Raw genomic sequence first — 19,502 nt, 5'->3', positions numbered from 1 at the left:
CCCCCCCCCAAATCCAGATACTCAATTTAAAATGCTGCTAGGACTGACTGCATCTTTGCACTTACTGTTACTGTAAATGATGTAAGGAGTGATGGAGAGAAACAGGAAACAGAAAAGTCAAGACTTGGAATGGAGATAAGTCACTAAAAAGAACCTCTCCCTCTCCCCTATTCTCTCTTCTTTGAGTCAAGGTCTTATATCTGTTCTCAATGAGTAGCTGAAGGTGACCTTGAATTTGTGCTCTTCCTTTCTCTAACACTGGAGTGTTAGGCTATTTGCTTTGTGTCTGAAACAGACCTTATTTACAAAGCCCAAACCGACCTGGAGCTCACTATATAGCTGAGCCTCACACCGACCCACTCTGACTTCCGCACTCATCTCCCAGTTGCTGGAAGTACAGATCTTCATCTTTGTTATTCTGCAGCCTGACTTCGTGTGCTGGGAAAGGGACAGCTCTGTGGTTAAGAGCACAGCTGCTCTTCCAGACAACCTGGGTCCCATTCCCAGCACCCACATGCCCTTCACAACTACCTGCAACTCTAGCTCTAGGGGATACGACAGCTCCAGGGGATACAACACAACGTGTTCTTCTGACTTCAGTGAGTCCCTCCTGCACACACATGCACTCACCCATACCATACAAAGACACACAGACACACACATAGACACACAGACACACACACAGACACACACACAGACACACACACACACACACACACACACACACACACACACACCTTTTAGAAATGGGCCCTAGAGGGTGTACTGGTCCACACCTTTAATCCCAGCATTCTGGAAGGCAGAGGCAGGCAGATCTGAGTTCTAGGCCAGCCTGGTCTACAAAGCCAGTTTCAGAATAGCCAGGGCTACACAGAGAAACTCTGCATCAAACAAGACAAAACAACAACAGAAATCCCCAAACCAAACCAAACCAAAACACAAAGGGAGAGAGGGAGGGAGGGAGGGAGGGAGGGAGGAACTGGCTTTAGAAGCCCCAGACATGAGGGACAGAAAAGGAAAACATCTGTATTTTGGAGGTCACTTTGCAATCCTGACCATTCTTTATTTAGTGTGTTGCTACACGTACTTTCCAAAGAATTTTGCTCTCAGGGGCGAGGATACCTTAGCATTCAAGGTGGGGTTTGTGATCTGTCTGTACAAAGGAGTCTTTCTGGCCACTATAATCTGGTCCACAGTCACCAGCTGCTGCACCAGCTCAGAGACTGCTTGTAACCCTTGGGCTTTGGTCCTCAGTATGTCCCATATACCTTCATGAGTCACATTTACTAAACCGTCTGTTCCCACTCCAACGAAGAAGTTCCCAGCTTGGTGAAATCCACTCAATTCTGCCATCACACTTTGGGCAGCTAAGCCTGCATTCTCTGCCAGGGTTTTAGGCAGAGAACTCAGGGCTTGAGCAAATGCTTGGAAGGCCAGACCGTTGGGGCCAGCCAGTCGACTTCCTTTGTCTACCAGCATTTTTGCCAGAGCCATCTCTGTGGCACCAGCTCCTGGCAGCAGTCTGGGATCTTGGCACAGCTGAGAAAATGCATCAATGCCATAGTAGACAGCCTGCTCTGCACCCCGAAGTCCCTGGATGGTGGGTCCCCTTAGGACCACTGAGAGAAAAGGTGCAATCTCATGTTCCCACTCAAACATTACCATCACACCATCTCCAAACTCCTTCCTGTAAACCTTGTGGCACTTCCCAGGCTCCGGGGGAGGAAGGAGCCGACCGAGCAGAGGAGTGCCCAGCTTCTCACTCAGGTAGACAATCTCCTTTCGGGACGTGGCTTGAATCACCATGATGCCACAGTAGTCAGCCTGGTCCACCGAGTTCTCATTAACTTCCCCCAAGACCACTGCCACGTTAATGTCCATAATGGCTAGTTGGGCTATTTCCTTTTCCACTTGTTCAGTTTGTTTCTGAAATCTTAATAGTTCTTCCGGGTTGGAAAGACGCGGTGTGGCCAGTATAAATGGATTTGTAGGACCAAAGGGGCAATTGAACAGGGCCACCCTAGCATCACTAAGGACCTCAGTCTTTCGTCCACAGGGCTTCCCCGCTATTGCTACTCCAGGAAAAATTCGGGAATCTGTCAGCTTCCCACCCTGAAGTACGCACACGACAATACTCTCAGGCTTGAAGCTGCCGTTTGGCTCCCTGCTAACCCAGCACACTTGAGCTACAAGCTTGGTTAAATAATCTGCGTTGGACAGGGTGTGAGTATTTATCACAGAATAGAGGGCCCAGGAAGGATCTTCCAAAGGCCCTAGAGAGCGGATGGCCAGGGAAGGCAGCGCCGTCAGAACTTCTGCTGTGGCTGTGGCAAAGGCCTCCCGGAGCTGGGCTGGAGTTAGGCCAGCCCACAGAAGGAAATGGGCCTGCTCCAGCAAGGCTTCTGTCAGTAGAACAACAAAGGCCGTGCCATCCCCAGCGTTCTCTACCTGGGTTTGGGCTAATTCTTGAACAAACTGGGCAGCTGGGTGCTCTAGCTCCAGAGCCTTGAGGATGGCAGCGGCGTGACCTGTACAAACCGTTTCTCCCTTGGCAGTCACCAGAAACTTCTGCCGGCCAAAGGGGCCATAACAAGACCGGATGATACTGGCTAGGGTCTGAGCTGCAGCTGTGGCCCTCAGTATGTATGATGGCTCTTCTCCTTGAGATTCAAGGTTTTTCTCCAGGCCTGACTTCAGCCGCTGGGGAAGTTCTAGGTCTGATTGGACTTTGGTTTGCGTGGCCCGAGAGAGTGGGGAGACCGCCATGGGTTAGACTAACCGTTAGGAGCACTCTAGAAATGGCAGTAGGCACACCCTTGGCATCTATCTTTGACGCTGCTCCAGAAGCCAAATGCACACCACCTGCTACATGCAGAAGCCAACCAGAAGTGGACCTCCACTTTGCGCCCAAGGATGAAGTGCAGAGAGCTCAGTTCCAGACCCATCTCCAAAACGAGTCTGAACAAGCAAGGCCCCTGGGAGCTCTGACCCACAGGAGCTACACTGTCCCTCTGATGAAGTCACAAAGTAACAAATGGAACCAGAGATAGGGGATGAAGTCACAGAGGAACAGTAGCATGAGGAGACCCTGAGAGCAGGAATAAAACCCAACAAGCCAAAATACCTTTACTGGTGACAATTCAGAACACTTCTAGCTCCTAATGCGGACTGACTTTGGTGTTTTGAGGGAACTGAGGTTGGGAGTGTCCTACGTAGCACCAAAAGAACAAAAACAAAAACAAAAACAAAACAGAAGTAACCTGCTGGAGGTATCATCATGCCCCAACTCAAACTGTATCATAGAGCTATAGTACCAAAAATGCCATGGTATTTGGTGGTTTGGGTGGTGTACTGGGTGGTAGCACTTGCCTTTAATCCCAGCATTTAGGAGGCAGAGGCTGGCAGATTTCTGTGAGTTCAGGGACAGCCTGATCTATAGCCAGGGCTGTCACACAGAGAAATCCTATCTTGAAAAACCAAAAATCGAACCAAAATCAAAACCCTAAACAAAGAAAGTCCAGAACTAACAATAAAACATGACACAATTGCCTGTGTGGTTTACCTCTGTGATCCCAGTACCTGGAGACTGTGGGACCATCACAAATTCCATGCCAGCCTGGGCTACAGACTGAGAATGTTCCAAAAGGCAAAGAAAACAGAAAGACCAACAAAATACTCCCCAAACACAGACCAAGCCTGACAGACCTAAATTCAGACCCCAGAGGCAGAGACAAGAGAATTGCCACAAGTCTAAGGGAGCTGCATAGGGAGTTCCAGGCTAGCCGGAGCTGGCAGTGAGACCCTGTCCCCACCAATAAAATAAAACAGCAAACAAAACAGCATGGCAGAATGAAGTGCACACCTCTGTTCCCTGCACTGGGGGAGAATGCTCAAGGATTGCCTGACACCCGGGCTACACAGCAAGACTCTATCTTACAAAACAAAACACAAATCACAGCAGGGGCTGCCCCTACAGAAGACCCTGAGAGCAACCCTAGCGTTCACACTGGCAGCTTACAACTACTGATATCTCAAGCTCCAGGGGACCCAACACCTCTGGCTTCTGTAAGCACCTGTGCTCATTTGCATATACCCACACTTCAATACTCATAATTAAAAACAAACAAACAAACCACTTTTAAAGAAGCTGGGGATGGTGGCCCACACCTTTTAGAAAACTTTTTATTTCTTTAATTTTTTTATTTCTTTTTCATTTACATTTTTACTATTTATTTATTTTTAATTTTGTAATTATATTTATGTACAGAAAACTTAGTGTACATTTAACCCAGTTTAGTGGCGAGTTCTTTAGCCTTTGCCTTTTCCAGCTTGGCAATGCGAGCCACAGACTTAGGACCCAGGACGTTGCCTCCCCAGTGGTGACGGATCTCATCATATCTGTCATTATAATTGGTCCTAATAGCTTCCACCAGCTTAGCCAGAGCACCCTTGTCTTCCGAGTTAACCTGTGTGAAGGCAACAGTGGTACATGTCTTCCTGTGGACCAGGCATCCCAGCCTGGCCTTTCTCTTGATGATGCAGTAGGGCACCTCCCATCTTTCAACACAGGGCAGGCAGGAAAACCACCAGCTCAATGGGGTCTACATCATGGGCAATCACCACAGCTGAGTCTTCTTGTTCTCCACCAAGGTGGTGACTGTAATGACTCCTGCTCAGAGGACAGATGGTCTCTTGGTTGGGACGTCGCCTTTGCCAGCAGCTTTCTTCTCAGCAAGGCCTGTAGCCTTTGCTTCTTCTCTTGCTTTGTCTCTGGCCTGAACTTGTGGGCAAGCTTAAGCAGCTGAGTAGCTGTCTGCCTGTCCAGCGCCAGGGTGAACTGGTTAATGGCGGGAGGGACTTTGGGCCGCTTACAGAGGATGGCTCTTTGCCACTGCAGCCTGATGTAGTGGGGCCGTTTGACAAATCGTGTTAGATCTCTTGGGCTGGATGTCCTACCCAATGCTGAAGTTCTTGGGCCTTTCGAACAAAGGATTGACCACCTTTTTGGCCTCCTGTTTCTTGATGATGGCAGGGGCTGGGGCCACCTTCTTTCCCTTGGCCTTCTTCCCTTTGGGCATCTTGCTAGGCTTGTGGAGAAAGCTTAAGATTTTTTTATTTATGTTTTTGAGACAGGGTTTCTCTGTGTAGCCCTGGCTAGCTGTCCTGGAGCTCACTTTGTAGACCAGGCTGGCCTCAAACTCACAGAGATCCACCTGTCTGTGCCAACAGAGTGCTGGGATTAAAGGTGAGTGCCATCACTGTCACCACATAAAAAACACAAAAGTGCTGGGCGGTGGTGGCACACGCTTTTAATCCCAACACTTGGGAGGCAGAGGCAGGAAGATTTCTGAGTTTGAGGTCAGCCTGGTTTACAAAGTGAGTTCCAGGACAGCCAGGGCTATACAGAGAAACCCTGTCTCTAAAAACCAAAAAACTCCAAAACAAACAAACAAACAAAAAACAAAACAAAAAACAACCCCCCACACACAAAAGAAATCCACAAATATGAATTTCACATTAGGCATTTCCAATCCTACTCATTTCCCTGACCCTCATATCCATCCTCAGCCCTTGCTATCTGATCTCCAAAAGAAAAACAAACAAACAAACAAAATACCGTGGAGGTTGTAGTGTGTTGTGGTCTGTCACACAGTATACACATTTGTCCATGCATCTTTACTTGCAAATGTTCATTGCAGTAAGTCATCGGTCTATCGGTCTGGCTCAAGGCCTCTGGCTTCTGCTACACTGTCAGTACTGGATTGTTACTGGGACTCCTCTAGAATATCCTGTTGCTGTCCTGTGTCATGGAGATCCTACAATTTTGTATCTACAGAACTGGCCCCTACACAAGCTTCAGCAGTTTATGGATGGGGTAGATGTTGGGGTGGGCTAACTCAAAACCCTGGATCTGAGCCTGGGTGGTAGCTGAGTTGGTCGGTCTGCTAGATCTCACCACCAGGACAATCTCTTCAGCACTGCCCAGATTAGCTCACCCAGTGCTGCAGCAAGCAAGAGGCAGGGCCAACTCTCCTGTTCTCATGCAAGGCCTTGGGCATGGCTTACCCACACCACCAGGGCCAGCCCTACTGTGCTGCTCAAGCAAGGTACAGGGCCCACTCTCCTGAATGTTGGTGGTCTACACGTTTAATTCCAGCATTTGAGAGGCAAAGACAAGCAGATCTCTATAGACTCAGCCTGGTCTACATGGTGAGTTCCAGGCCAGCCAAGGGTACATGGTGAGACTCTGTCTCATTGTCAGGCATGATGCTGCACTTCTGTAGTCCCATCCCTTTGGAAACAGAGGTTGGACGGTTTCTATGAGCTCAACACTATCCTGGTCTACAGAGTGAGTTCCAGGCTAGCCAGAGACCCTATCTCAAAAAGGCAATAGAACAACAAAAATCTGCTTAAAAGAAAGCCATGAAGCCTCCTGCTGGCTTTGGTGGGGTGATGATGTCTATGATGCGATCCAACAGACACTGCTTGAGTACCCACTGTGATTAGTACAGGTGAAGCACACAGGCAAGAGTTGGAAACACACAGATTTCTAGGGAATGAGCCCAGCTTTTGATAGGTGAGAGAGAGCCAGCCCCTGGTGGGATGACAACTGAGTCAGCTGAGGTTGGAGGAATGTCACAACAATGTCATACCTTTTCTATGTTTACTGGCAGTGGTCCCCGAGAGAAACAGAACTTGGGAACCACAGTAGCAAAGACTGTAATAGGATGGTGACTGTAGTTTTAATATTTTCACCAAAGATCTGTTGCAAGAAAAGAGGAAAATACCAGAGTGTGTGTAAATTCAATGAGCAGTCTTCCACTGTTCTTCTAGAGGACCTGCCTTCTCAGAGCCCACAGCCTGCAGCTGGCGACATCCTCTAGGTGCAGTTCCAAGGGATCCACTACCTTTGGTCTTTGGGTACTTGAAGAACCATGCATATATCATCATATCATTACACACACACACACACACACACACACACACACACACACACACACGCATACATACACACACACACATACACACAAATACATAATAAAGTAAAATTAAAAAAACAAACAAACAGAAAAACAGGCTTGGTGGTTCATACTTGTAATCCCAGTACCTCAGAAGATGATGCAGGAAGATTGCGAATTTAGGCCCAGCTTGGGCTACTTATCTATCTTATTAAAGGCATACTTATCTATCTATCTTATTAAAGGCATGTGCCACCACGCCCGGCTTCTGGACAACTATTGTTCTCTGTAACAGGGAAGAGCTTTAACACAGTTCCCCATTATTACAAATAATGCAGTTGAATTTCCTGAATTTGGGGAAATCACAGAATTCAGCATATCTCCAGTCAAATGGATAAGCCTCACTCTGGAAAACCAATTTAAGATCATGGTATTTCAGCCGGGCGGTGGTGGCACACGCCTTTAATCCCAGCACTCGGGAGGCAGAGGCAGGCGGATTTCTGAGTTCGAGGCCAGCCTGGTCTACAAAGTGAGTTCCAGGACAGTCAGGGCTACACAGAGAAACCCTGTCTCGAAAAACCAAAAAAAAGATCATGGTATTTCCCCAGCCAGGTAAGTATGAGAACTTTACAAACAATATATATAATTGTATAATATATATACATATAAACTATATATAGTTTTTATATATAAATATATTATATAATATATAACATGTTATATTTGTATGTACTATATTTATATTAAATATACATTAAACATATAATTATACATAGTTATTATATAATATATAAATTTACTATATTAAACAATATTTTTTTTACATTTTTTTGTTTTATGTGTGAGGAGGCACACATACATGGTGTGTGTGAAGGTCAGAAGACAACTTCGGGAAATTGAGAGTTTGTTCTTTCCTTCTAGTATGTGGGCTTTGAGGAGAACTAAAGTCATCAGGCTTTCAGGCAAGCATCCTTACCTATTGAGCCATCTTGCTGGCCCATGGGCACCTATTTTGACTTCCTTTTTCTCTCTATGTATATGTGTGGTGTTCCTGTAGGTCAACAGTGTCAGATCCTCTGGGGCTGAGTTAGAGGCAGTCGCAAGTTGCCTGATGTAGGTGCTGGGAATTGAACTCAGGTCCTCTGGAAGAGCAGTACATGCTCTTAACCACTGAGCCATTTCTCCAGCCCCATTTCCCCCCACCCCTCTCTTTAATCAAATAAGCAAGCAAGCAAACAAACAAACAAACCTACTTGGAGCTGGACAGATGGTTCAACGGCTAATGATACTTGCTGATCTTGTAGAGGACTGGCTGAGTTCCCAGCACCCACATGGCAGCTCACAACTGTCTCTGACTCTAGTTCCAGGGGCTCCTATGGCATTTTCCGGTCTCCAAGAGCACAGGCATACACATGCTGCATAGACATATGTGTAGGCAAAACACCCAAAACATAAAACTTAAATTTTTTCCTTCTCTCTTCTCTCTCTAAATTTTGACAGAGTCTCATATAGCATGGGCCTCCAATTTGTTAGGTATTTGAAGATAACCTTGAACTTCTAATCTCATGCCTCAAACTCCCAAGTGCTGGATTGGAGGTGTGTGCAAGTATGCTCAGTGGCTGATCTTTAAACTTACCTAGATTCACTTGCGTCGTCCTCCCTGCTGTGTAATTAGGTGTATACCTGTGCCTGTCTTTTGTTTTTCTTTTTGAACAAGTGCCCTTTACTGGTCTCCTGTGTATCCCAGGCTGGCCTTATATTTCCTGTGTAGTCCAGGCTGGCCTAGAGATCAAAACCCCTCTGCCTCAGCCACATGAGATCTGGAATTATGGGTGTGTGACCTCATGATTTGGAGAGTGCTAGCAACAGGCTTCTGAACTGTGACACCAGGTACACAGCCTCCTGAATATTACTGAGGCAATAATGAATTGCCTGTCAGTTTCAGCCGCAAGTCCCTTGACCCACTGGGTCATCCCACTATCCTCAGACCCCAGCTTCTTAATTTGTGGATTATGTCCTCCGCATGGGATCATACAACTGAACATGGCAAGAGTAAAAGGTTTCCGAATTGTAACAACTGAAGATCAAAGGGAGGGGAGCAGGGTGCAGAGGCTTGGCTCAGCTCGGCAGGAAGAGCACCGACTGGTTCTAGAAGACCTTGGTTCATTTCTCAGCATCCACATGCCAGCTCACAACATTTCCACAGGGTCCTATGTCCTCTTCTGACCTCCTCAGGTACCATGGATCACATACATATATACAGGCCAAACACGCATACACATAGAATAAATGAAATATTATATAAGAACCAAGATTAGTTCTGATTTTATTTTGTTTTTTTAAATTATGGCCATGAGTGTTGGCACATGACTTTAACCCCAGCACTCAGGGGCAGAGGCAGAGGCAGGAGGATCTCTATAAGGTAGAGGCCCAGTGAGTTCCAGGACAGTCAGGACTACATCGAGAGAACCTGTCTCAAAAAACAAAGGCAAGCAAGACAACAAATACCAAATATTTGGGGGTGGAGAGCTAGTTCTGCAGTTAAAAGCACTGGCTGCTCTTCCAGAAAACTTGGGTTCAATTTTCAGCACCTGCATAGCAGTTCCCAGACGACCAGACACTCTCTTTGGCTCATGCAGACAAAATACCTACACTCATAATTTTTTTTTTTCAAAATAGGATTTCTCTGTGTAGCTTTTGCTTTCCTGGAACTCACTCTGTAGATCAGGTTGGCCTTGAACTCAGAGATCTGCCTGCCTTTGTCTGTCCCGAGTGCTGGGATTAAAGGTGTGCGCCACCACCACCATGCACAATGTATATTTTTATTTTTTACTTTTTTATGGTTTTTCGAGACAGGGTTTCTCGGTGTAGCCTTGGCTGTCCTGGAATTCACTCTGAAGACCAGGCTGACCTCAAACTCAGAAATTCGCCTGCCCCTGCCTCCCAAGTGCTGGGATTAAAGGCGTGTGCCACCACACCCGGCTCACAATGTATTTTTAATTAAAAAAAGAATATTAAAAATATTAAAGGGTAGTGAATCCAAGGAATTTGCTTTCGAAATATTTTATTTTTATTTATGTATTTGTGTATGTGTGTGTGTACACACACAAGTGTGCCAGAGGAGGTCCAAAAAGGGGTTGGATCCCCTGAGGCTGAAGTTTCAAATAGTTGTGAGTTGTTTTCTGAGTTCTATATCTGGCAGAGAACTGCAGCCTGGCTTTTGAACACAGAACATGGGACATACTCTATACATGCCATTATGTAATGCCATACCATTGGAAGCTGACTGAAACACCTCACACTGGAGACTATAGTATGTTATAAATTGCAGTGTTTTTACTGTGCAAAGTTCTCTGCTCTTGTGGGAAAAAAAAAGGTTTAATTACAGAAATCAAAGAGTTTAACTATTTTCCTACCTGTCTTCCCAACATGTAAGTATCAACTTGTATTACACTGTATTACACTGTTAGAATATTTGACTTTAAAAAAAATTTCAGGGGGCTGGTGAGATGGCTCAGTGGGTAAGAGCACCTGACTGCTCTTCCGAAGGTCCCGAGTTCAAATCCCAGCAACCACGTGGTGACTCACAACCATCCTTAACAAGATCTGATGCCCTCTTCTGGAGTGTCTGAAGACAGCTACAGTGTACTTACATATAATAAATAAATAAATCTTTAAAAAAAATTTTCAATTTAAGATAGTAGTTTGGGGAGTGGCACAGGTTTATAATCCCAGCACTGGCAAAATAGAAGCAAGAGGATCAAGAGTTCAAGGCCATTCTTGGTTACAACCTAGCTTCAAGTTTGAAGCTAGAGACAATGTAACATCTGCTTCAAAAAACAACCAGAGAGGTTAAGAGAGGCAGAGGCAGGTGGATCTCTAAGAGTTCAGGGCTAGTCTGGTCTATACAGTGAGTTCCAGGCCAGCCAGAGATGCATACTTTCTTGGGCAAAAAGGGGCTGAGAGTAGACAAAGACCAGGACGCCTTGCTCTACACCAGGCCAGAGAAACAGGACCATCCTTGTGGAGACAGAGGTGAAGGGTGAACATCATATGTTTTTTTTTTTTTTTTTTTTTTTCGAGACAGGGTTTCTCTGTGTAGCCCTGGCTGTCCTGGAACTCACTCTGTAGATCAGGCTGGCCTCAAACTCAGAAACCGAAATCTGCCTGCCTCTGCCTCCTGTGTGCTGGGATTAAAGGCGTGCACCATCACGCCCGGCTATTTATTTATTTATTTATTTATTTTGGTTTTTCGAGACAGGGTTTCTCTGTATATAGCCTTGGCTGACCTGGAACTCACTCTGTAGACTCAGAAATCTGCCTGCCTCTGCTTCCCGATTTGAGGGCAGTTTGGTCTACAGAGTGTGTTCCAAGTTAGCCAGGGCTATGCAGAAAAACTCTGGGAAAAAACAAAACAATTAAAAAAAAAACCATGTGTGAACTGTGCGTATGTTTGCACATAGGTATGTGCACGTGATTACAGATGCCCAGGGAGGGCAAAGGTATCGCCACCCTAGAGCTGGACTTACAGAAGGTGGCAATCTGTCTGGCATGGGTCCTGAGAAGCAAATTCAGGTCCTCTGGAAGAGTGACTGTGCCCTTAAACACTTAGCCATCTCTCCTGCCCCTATTTATATCATACACCCTCCTACCCTTCCACCCCACCCCCACACAGCGTTTTGTTACAAAGTCCTCTCCTCTGTGAGGCACGGCATAGAAGAAAGTGATAAGACTGATCTTTGTCTTTAACTTCTAAGTTAGTTTCTTAAATCAGGCTCCAATGACTTTTAAGAACTTACTTGGAGAGGGAAATCAGACCCAGTGTTCATGAACTTGAAGCAAGTGTTCTACCAACTACCTTATATTCTAACTTGTTTCTTGTTTTATTTTGTTGTATCTGTCTCTACATATGTCAAAATAATTGTAGAACTGTTATATCTCAATTTTATTTTGAAGGGGATATTCTTCTAAGAAATAGATTGGATATTAATTTATTTTTTAATGCCAAAAGATGTGGTCCAGGGTGGCAGGCCTGTGGACTAAGCATGTAGGAGGTAGGAGCACTGGAGTTTAAGGCCAGTTGATACCTGGGTTTTAGGAAAGCTAGGCTATGTGATACCCTATCTCAAAAAAAAACCCAAGACACCCCTGAAGCTTGTGCATTGATAGTCTGCTAGACACATTCTCTAACTATACATAGTGTATGCAAAGATAGGTAAGCAGTCAGTGCAGCCTCTGAACTCAGGGTCTCGATACCCTTAGCCCGCTTGACAGTATGTATTTTGATCTGGTAAGAAGGATGTTGCTTGGTGGTTATACTGTTGTGGTTCCAAAAGTCATGTCCTATGGATGTGACCTTTTATTTATTTATTTATTTATTTATTTATTTAGGAAATAGCATGCTTTGCAGATCCTATTAACTAAGGCATAATGGATCATTGAGGGTCTTTAGATACAGCAGGAGGAGAAGATGAAGATTCAGCAGTCTCCAGAGTTTGTAAAGAAGATGAACCTAGGAAAGTATGTGGGAGAGGGAGAGGGGACAGGAGAGAATGAGACTGCATCCTGTCTCAGTCATCCGTTGTCCTTCTACTGTAGTGCACTTGCTGCAGTGTTTCCAGGTTACCTTTCAGTCAGAGCTGTCTGCTGGGATGTCTTCTACCCTTCCATCAAATCTTACATTAAAACTATGTTTTTATATATAATAGATGTAAATATTTTATCTACTTGTATGCTTTTCTATGTTTTTTTTTTTTTTTTTTTCGAGACAGGGTTTCTCTGTACAGCCCTGGCTGTCCTGGAGCTCACTTTGTAGACCAGGCTGGCCTCGAACTCAGAAATCTGCCTGCCTCTGCCTCCTGAATGCTGGGATTAAAGGCGTGTACCACCACGCCCGGCTTATGTTTATTTTTTAATTGCCTACTGCTAATGGTTTTGTACACGGGATGAAACAATATTAATTCAAAACATTTTTTTTAGGCTTTCAGAATTTTATTTAAAAAAATCCAGAATGGATGAAAAAGGAACAATCATCAAGAATATAGATGCCAGACATTGGCCAACCAAGCACAGATAAGTAAGCCTTAGGCCCATGAGAGGCTTATATCATTCTCATATTATCACACTTTAATCTATGGCTAACACAGCTGTTATCCACTGCCCTAGGTTCTGCACCTATAGACCATGGCACAGGTAGCTCAGTCTTGAAGGCATCAGTTGAAGGAGCAAATATACACAGAGGGCATTCTTTATAGTAGTACTCTTGGCCAACAAGCATCTGTATATGATCTCAATTCAAGGTCCGTGACAGACTATCTCCACTGCATGTAAAATGGGCTTCCCACCTTGAAATCATAGCCATTTCAGCACAAACCAAATTTACCTTAATGACTGGTACACAGCCCCATCCCACCCCTTTACATGAAGCTGAAAATAACAGGCTAGTGACAGAACAGTATGAAACTGCTATTGCTGACTTTATTACCCATTAAATGAGTTAGCAATTAATTCAAAACTTTTAAAAAAATAATTTTAATTTATTTTTATTTTATGTGCATTGGTGTTTTGTCTGTGTGAGGTTGTCAGATTCTGGAGTTACATATGGTTGTGAGCTGTCATGTGGGTGCTGGGAATTAAACCTGGGTTCTCTGGAAGAACCATCTCTCCAGGACCCTAAATTCAAAATTTATAGATAAGGGTTAACTCTATTACTCATCTTTTTAAAGGTTTATATGAAACTGGGTATGTGTTAATCCTAAAGAATAGAGGAGAAAGACCAGCCATTCAAATCACCATGACCAAATTAATTAAAACAAGCAATTAATTAAAGCAAGCCTTTTTATTTGTGTACATGGGCTGCCTCCCTGTAAGACAGGGTTCAAGATGTCAGCATTGGATGTGAGGAAGACAAAGTCTTATAGTCCATGGGTAGGGGGTTTCAAATGGGGGACTTGGAGGGCAAAATAGATGAGGTTATAGGAACAGAACCCAAGCATAACAGGTTAGCCAGAATGACTTCCTGAAACAGAGACACGATTGCAAGGTGGGCATAACAAGGTAGTCATAACAACAGGTAGGCATAAAAACCTTTTGAAACAAAGGTAGGGTTGCAAGATGGCCGTAACAACTTTTTGAACAAAGACATGGTTGTCATTTCCTGGAACATGCAGTACAGAACTATTTGTAGCTGAGGTTACAGGTGGGAACATAGCCCAATCCTTGAGAAGCAGAGATTTAATCATAAACAGGAACGAATCTAGTTTGTCTTTACTATAAGATGGCTTTTAAGCTGAAGATGGAGGCAGGCTATTTTACCATGTGGTTGTGCTTGTCTTTAATCCCAGCTCTGGGAGGTAAAAGCAGGCAGATCTCTGAATTTTAGGCCAATCTGGTCTACAAAGCAAGTTCTAGGACAAAAAAGAGCTACATGATAAGACCCTGTCTCTCTCTTATGAACAAAAAAGATTATGAATTTTTTTAAAGATTTATTTATTTATTTATTATATGTAAGTACACTGTAGCTGTCTTCAGACACTCCAGAAGAGGGCGTCAGATCTCGTGACAGATGGTTGTGAGCCACCATGTGGTTGCTGGGATTTGAACTCAGGACCTTCTGAAGAGCAGTCAGTGCTCTTACCTGCTGAGCCATCTCACCAGCCCAAGATTATGAATTTTTAAATTTTGTGCATCTAAGTGTTTGACTACTTGTATGTCTGTGCACCAAAGGTATGCTTAGTGCCCTCAGAGGCCAAAAGAGGGCATTGAATCCCATAGTTCTAGAGTTAAAAGACAGTTGCAAGCTGCCATGTGGGTGATGGATCACACTCTATTTCTCTGCAAGAACAGTCAGTGCTCTTAACCACTGAGCAATGTCTCCAACCAATTCCCTTTTGAAGATGTTCTATTTTCTTCTGTTTCCTCCTTAAAATTTCCATACATAGGCATATGTGCATACCCTACTGACATATCTTATGCAAAGTAAAACACATAATGTATCTTTTTTCCAGTGATGGGAATGAATTTATGTCCTTGGTTTATATACGGGTTCTACCACTGAACTACATCCCCAGCAAAGTGCAACTTTAACAGTAAAAATATCAATACAAAAAGACATAAGCTCAGTGGTAGACAGTTGCCTAACATGCACAAAGCCCTTGGTCTGGTCCTCAGCACTGATTGCAAAGCAAACAAACCCAGGATAAACAAGGAACTTAACAAGTTCTTCAAGGAACTTAAGACTCAGCTTTCAAGGAAAAACAGGACAGCAGTCATAGTGGACCTGTAGAGAGCCATATGGATGCTTTCATATTCACTAAAAGCAAAACAAAATTGCACTTTACCAAAGACACTCAGTGGCATCTATCAATCATCAGTTGGGAGGATGGGATCTGGTTATGAATTTGTATGGAGTCCCTGCGCTCCTAGACTCTTGGAGAATCACTCCTGCTTACTGTTTCGTGAGATTTTTTTTCTGTGTTGTCAGTAATGTATTTTCCTCAGTCCTCCAGCACATAAAATATATATGTATATATTTATTTATGTATGATTAAGAGAGTACTAGCTGTGCCATGAAAGAGTGCAATATTTTAGAAAAATGTGGTATGAAAATGAAAAGACCTTTGTAAAGCTAAAGCAGTTCTTTAGAGGTAGCTGCTATAGTTATTTTATATCTGTTGCATTTTAAAAATAGTACATATATTACTAAAGCATTGTTAGGACAGGCATGATCGAGTTTGAGATCAATCACAAAAAGAGAAATGGGAAAAAGAAAAATATGAAAATATATTTATTAGAATGTAGATTTTTTAATTTTTTTTTTTTTTTTTGGTTTTTTTCGAGACAGGGTTTCTCTGTGTAGCCCTGGCTGTCCTGGAACTCACTCTGTAGACCAGGCTGGCCTTGAACTCAGAAATCCGCCTGCCTCTGCCTCCCGAGTGCTGGGATTAAAGGCGTGCACCACCACGCCCAGCAATTTTATTTTATTTTTTTGAGATAGGGTTTCACTATGTAACCCTGACTGGCCTTGAATTCACAGAGATGTGACTGCCTCTGCCATGGGATTAGAGGCATGCATTGTTATACCTGGCTTGGTTGTTCAGAAAGATTGTGTGGGTACCACTACATTGAGCTTCTGTCTAGTTTTTCTGATGCTTCACTTTGAGGCCTCAGACTTAGAGATCTGTCTGCCTTTGCCTCCTAAGTACTGGGATTAAGGGTATGAATGCCACTGCCTGGCTCAATCTTGTATTTTTAAATTAATTTAATAAAAATTTTCTTTTCCCCTAAAATGTTTATATTTAATACAACACATGCACAAATAGAAATAACACACCAGAAACAATGTAGAGTATTTCATGTTTTCAAAAGTAAGAACTATGCTCGGTTGCGCAAAGCTATGCTTATGCTTTTGCTACTTTTTTCTGTGTAGTCTTGGCTGTCCAGGAACTTGCTTTGTCAAACAGCTGGTCTAAAACTCAGAGATCTGCCTCAGCGGCCCAAGTGCTGGGTTTAAAGGTGTGTGCATCACCACCGCCTGGCTGAATCTTATATTTTTTAAAATTTCTTTAATAAAAAAAAATTATATTTATGGTATTTTGCCACATGTTTGTCTGTGCACCATGTGCATGTCTGCTGAATCTTTTTGTTTGTTTTTTTGGTTGGTTGGTTGATTTTTTTCGAGACAGGGTTTCTCTGTGTAGCCCTGGCTGTCCTGGAACTCACTCTGTAGACCAGGCTGGCCTTGAACTCAGAAATCCGCCTGCCTCTGCCTCCTGAGTGCTGGGATTAAAGGCGTGCGCCACCACGCCTGGCCGCAGCACTGGATCTTAAGGGCTGAGCTATCTCTTCAGTCTTTGTATTATTATTTTTGAGATAGGGTGCCATGCATATCCTGGGCTGGCTTCCAATCCACTACAGAGAGCCAAATGTCTCTGAACTCATCCTCCTGCTCCCTCCTCCCAAGTACTGGTTATAGGTTTGTATCATCAAGCCGAGTTGATTTTCAGCTATATTTTACAAGTTGTTTTTTTATTAAGTTCTATTATCACCTTGTACTTTTGTTTTATGAATTACACGAATAACTACATATCTGAAGCCAAGTATCCTAAGTTTCATTATGTACAGCCCTAATTTTTTTGTTTTTGTTTTTGTTTTTGAAAGACAGGGCCTCACTATGTAGTCTTGGTTGGGTTGTCTTATGCAGACCATGCTGGCCCCAAACACATAGAGATCCACCTGCCTCTGCCTTTCTAGTCCTGGTATGGGCTACTATACCTGGTTCCATGCCCATTCCTCTATTTTAACCATAGCAACAGTAATATAACATTTAATTTTCTTTAGATGAATACTATTCTTATTCTAGTATCAAAAGAAAACAGCCTTATTTTAAAAGTTTACATTTAAAAGCCAGGTCCAGGGGCTGAAGAGATGGCTTAGCGGTTAAGAGTACTGTTCTTGCAGGAAACTGGAGTTGATTTCCAGTGCCCACATGGCAGCTCACAATTGCCTGTAACCTCATTCTAGGGAACTGGACACCTTCTGGCCTTCTCAGGTATCTCCACATACATGGTGCACATAAACTCATGCGGACATGAATACAAACAAAAGAAAACATTTCTTTAAAAAAAAAAAATCTTTAAAACCGATTCAGTCTAGGGATAAAACTCAGTGGTGGAGTGCTAGCTTAGCTGTGTGTGCAGTTCTGGGTTCAATATACTACAATGATAAGTAATTTAATTGTCTAGAAACCCCAATTTCCTCTCTCCTTTTAATTTGTAGCTTACCTTTATTGCGGCAGCTTTCTTCCCTGCCCCAAGCTTCCTTTGACTGTACATATAATAAAGCTGAAAAGGCCTGCAAGGGATTAAACCTGCAATCCAAATAACTCAACGACTCGACTTTAGCCATTGCAAACAAACAAACAAACAAACAAACAATGATTACAGCTATAATATGCACTAGACTATCGAAGTTTGATCCAGATTCGAAGCCCAGTTCAAAGTTAATAGCCTTGCTATTGGGTGGCAGGAAGGTGAACAGGAACTCTAGAAACAAGTGTATTCTTTTTGCCCAGCATTGAAACTGTTGAGAATGGAAAGAACTGATAGCAGAGTGCGCTCGGATTCCAAGCTCTGAGCAGCTCAGCGCCTGACAGGTTACTCTAAGCCTTCCACGACGCTCCACAGATCTGTTTCCCCATCTCTACTATTTCTCACTCCTACATGGCAATCCATAGTGCAAAGGAAGCGCGGAGCAGCCCGGCGTCCTAGGCCAATTCTGGCCCCATTTTTAACGAATCATTTTTTTTTTTTAAATGGGAAATAGCTTAGCAGTATTTCCATTTTTAAATCTTGAGCACACACAACGTCCACGCTGATGCATTCTGTCCGTATAGAGACATTTTTTTTCCACTCAACCTGTCCGCTTGTTTTTTTTTTTTTTTTTTGGTCCTGCAGCCTCCGGGTCTCACGGTGTTTAAAACATGACGTCGGACGGAGAAACTACAGCTGGAGTTAGGATCTAACGTTGTCCAGCCACGGTTGCGCCGCACCAGGGAAGCCTACGTGGGACTCCGCCAGGCCTGGAGCGGCCCACGCCCGCAGGGGGTCGCGGACGCACGTGCGCGCACCGCACGCGGGTGCACGCTCCGGAGTGTTTACATCGATTTCCCCCACCTCGGCCGGGTTGGACCCTGATCCCGGATGCCCGGTCCGCAGCTTAGCGCCCGCCAGAGCCCGAGTTGCAGCCACCGCCGCGTCAGAGCGGGCGGGGGAGGGGCGGTGAGGTCAGCGGCGGCGGCCGGGGAGCGCGCGGCGCATGCGCGGACTCAGCCCCGTGAGTGGCAGCAGCGCGCCGGGGGCGGGGGCGGGAGGCGCCTGTGTGTGGGCGAGCCGGCGGCGAGTTTGAGAGGTCCGTGGTGCGGGTCGCCCCGGGGGACCCGGTGCAGGCTCCGCGCGACGGCCACTGCCGTGTGCGTGTGTTGTTTGTGTGGTGAACGCACAGCCGCAAAACTTCCTCCTCTGCTGCCCCCGGAGAGAGAGCGGGCGTGGGGGAGCGTTCGCGAGCGAGCGAGAGGGACCCCAGCGTGAGGGAGCCGAGCTCGATGGAGCCGAGAGCTAGCGTGAGGGAGCGATCCCGAGCGTGAGGCGGCCAGCGCCGGCCGGCCGGAGAGCGGGCAAGCGACAGGGAACGGCGAGCGCCGGCCGTGCGTTGAGGCGAGCGCGAGGGAGCTAGCCACAGGGAGCGCCGTGAGCGAGCGAGCAGTGTGTGAGGGAGCGCTCGCCGGCGCGCGACCGAGGGCCGGCGCTCGCGCCACCCCGGAACCCACCACAACAACTGGAGCAGCTGTCAAAACTTCGCCGCGGCGTGGGCCTGACGGGCTGACGGCGCGGGGGAGGGGTGGCTGGCCCCGCCCCGCCCCCGCCGCCCCCTCCCCCGCGCGGCCCTTTCTCCTCCCGCCGCGGGCGGCCTGGGGGAGGGGCCGGGCGGAGACCCCTGCGGCCGCCCCCGGCCCGCGCCCCTCGCGTCGCGCCCCGCCCCGCCCCG

The 19,502-nt window shown here is 45.4% G+C and overlaps 1 protein-coding gene and 1 non-coding gene across 2 annotated transcripts; both read right to left on the bottom strand.

Annotated features, from left to right (window-relative positions):
• Positions 1 to 1,027: 1,027 nt before the first annotated feature.
• Positions 1,028 to 2,984, bottom strand: Cct8l2 (chaperonin containing TCP1 subunit 8 like 2). Its single transcript, XM_021191860.1, has one exon. It carries the CDS (start codon positions 2,764 to 2,766, stop codon positions 1,078 to 1,080), a length of 1,689 nt encoding a protein of 562 aa, XP_021047519.1. The 5' UTR covers positions 2,767 to 2,984; the 3' UTR covers positions 1,028 to 1,077.
• A 4,267-nt stretch (positions 2,985 to 7,251) lies between these two features.
• LOC115063560 lies at positions 7,252 to 7,409 on the bottom strand. Its single transcript, XR_003843404.1, has one exon. It is a non-coding gene; the product is annotated as a U1 spliceosomal RNA (small nuclear RNA).
• Positions 7,410 to 19,502: the final 12,093 nt, after the last annotated feature.

This window comes from Mus pahari, chromosome 2 (genome assembly GCF_900095145.1).
Source record: "Mus pahari chromosome 2, PAHARI_EIJ_v1.1, whole genome shotgun sequence".
In the NCBI taxonomy this organism is placed as follows: domain Eukaryota; kingdom Metazoa; phylum Chordata; class Mammalia; order Rodentia; family Muridae; genus Mus; species Mus pahari.
The sequence above is the reverse complement of the archived record's forward strand: the minus strand, read 5'-3'. Positions and strand labels throughout refer to the sequence as shown.

Bases quoted from the DNA above. Each gene is read 5' to 3' on its own strand.
- Cct8l2 (XM_021191860.1), bottom strand. From the start codon at position 2,766: ATGGCGGTCTCCCCACTCTCTCGGGCCACGCAAACCAAAGTCCAATCA.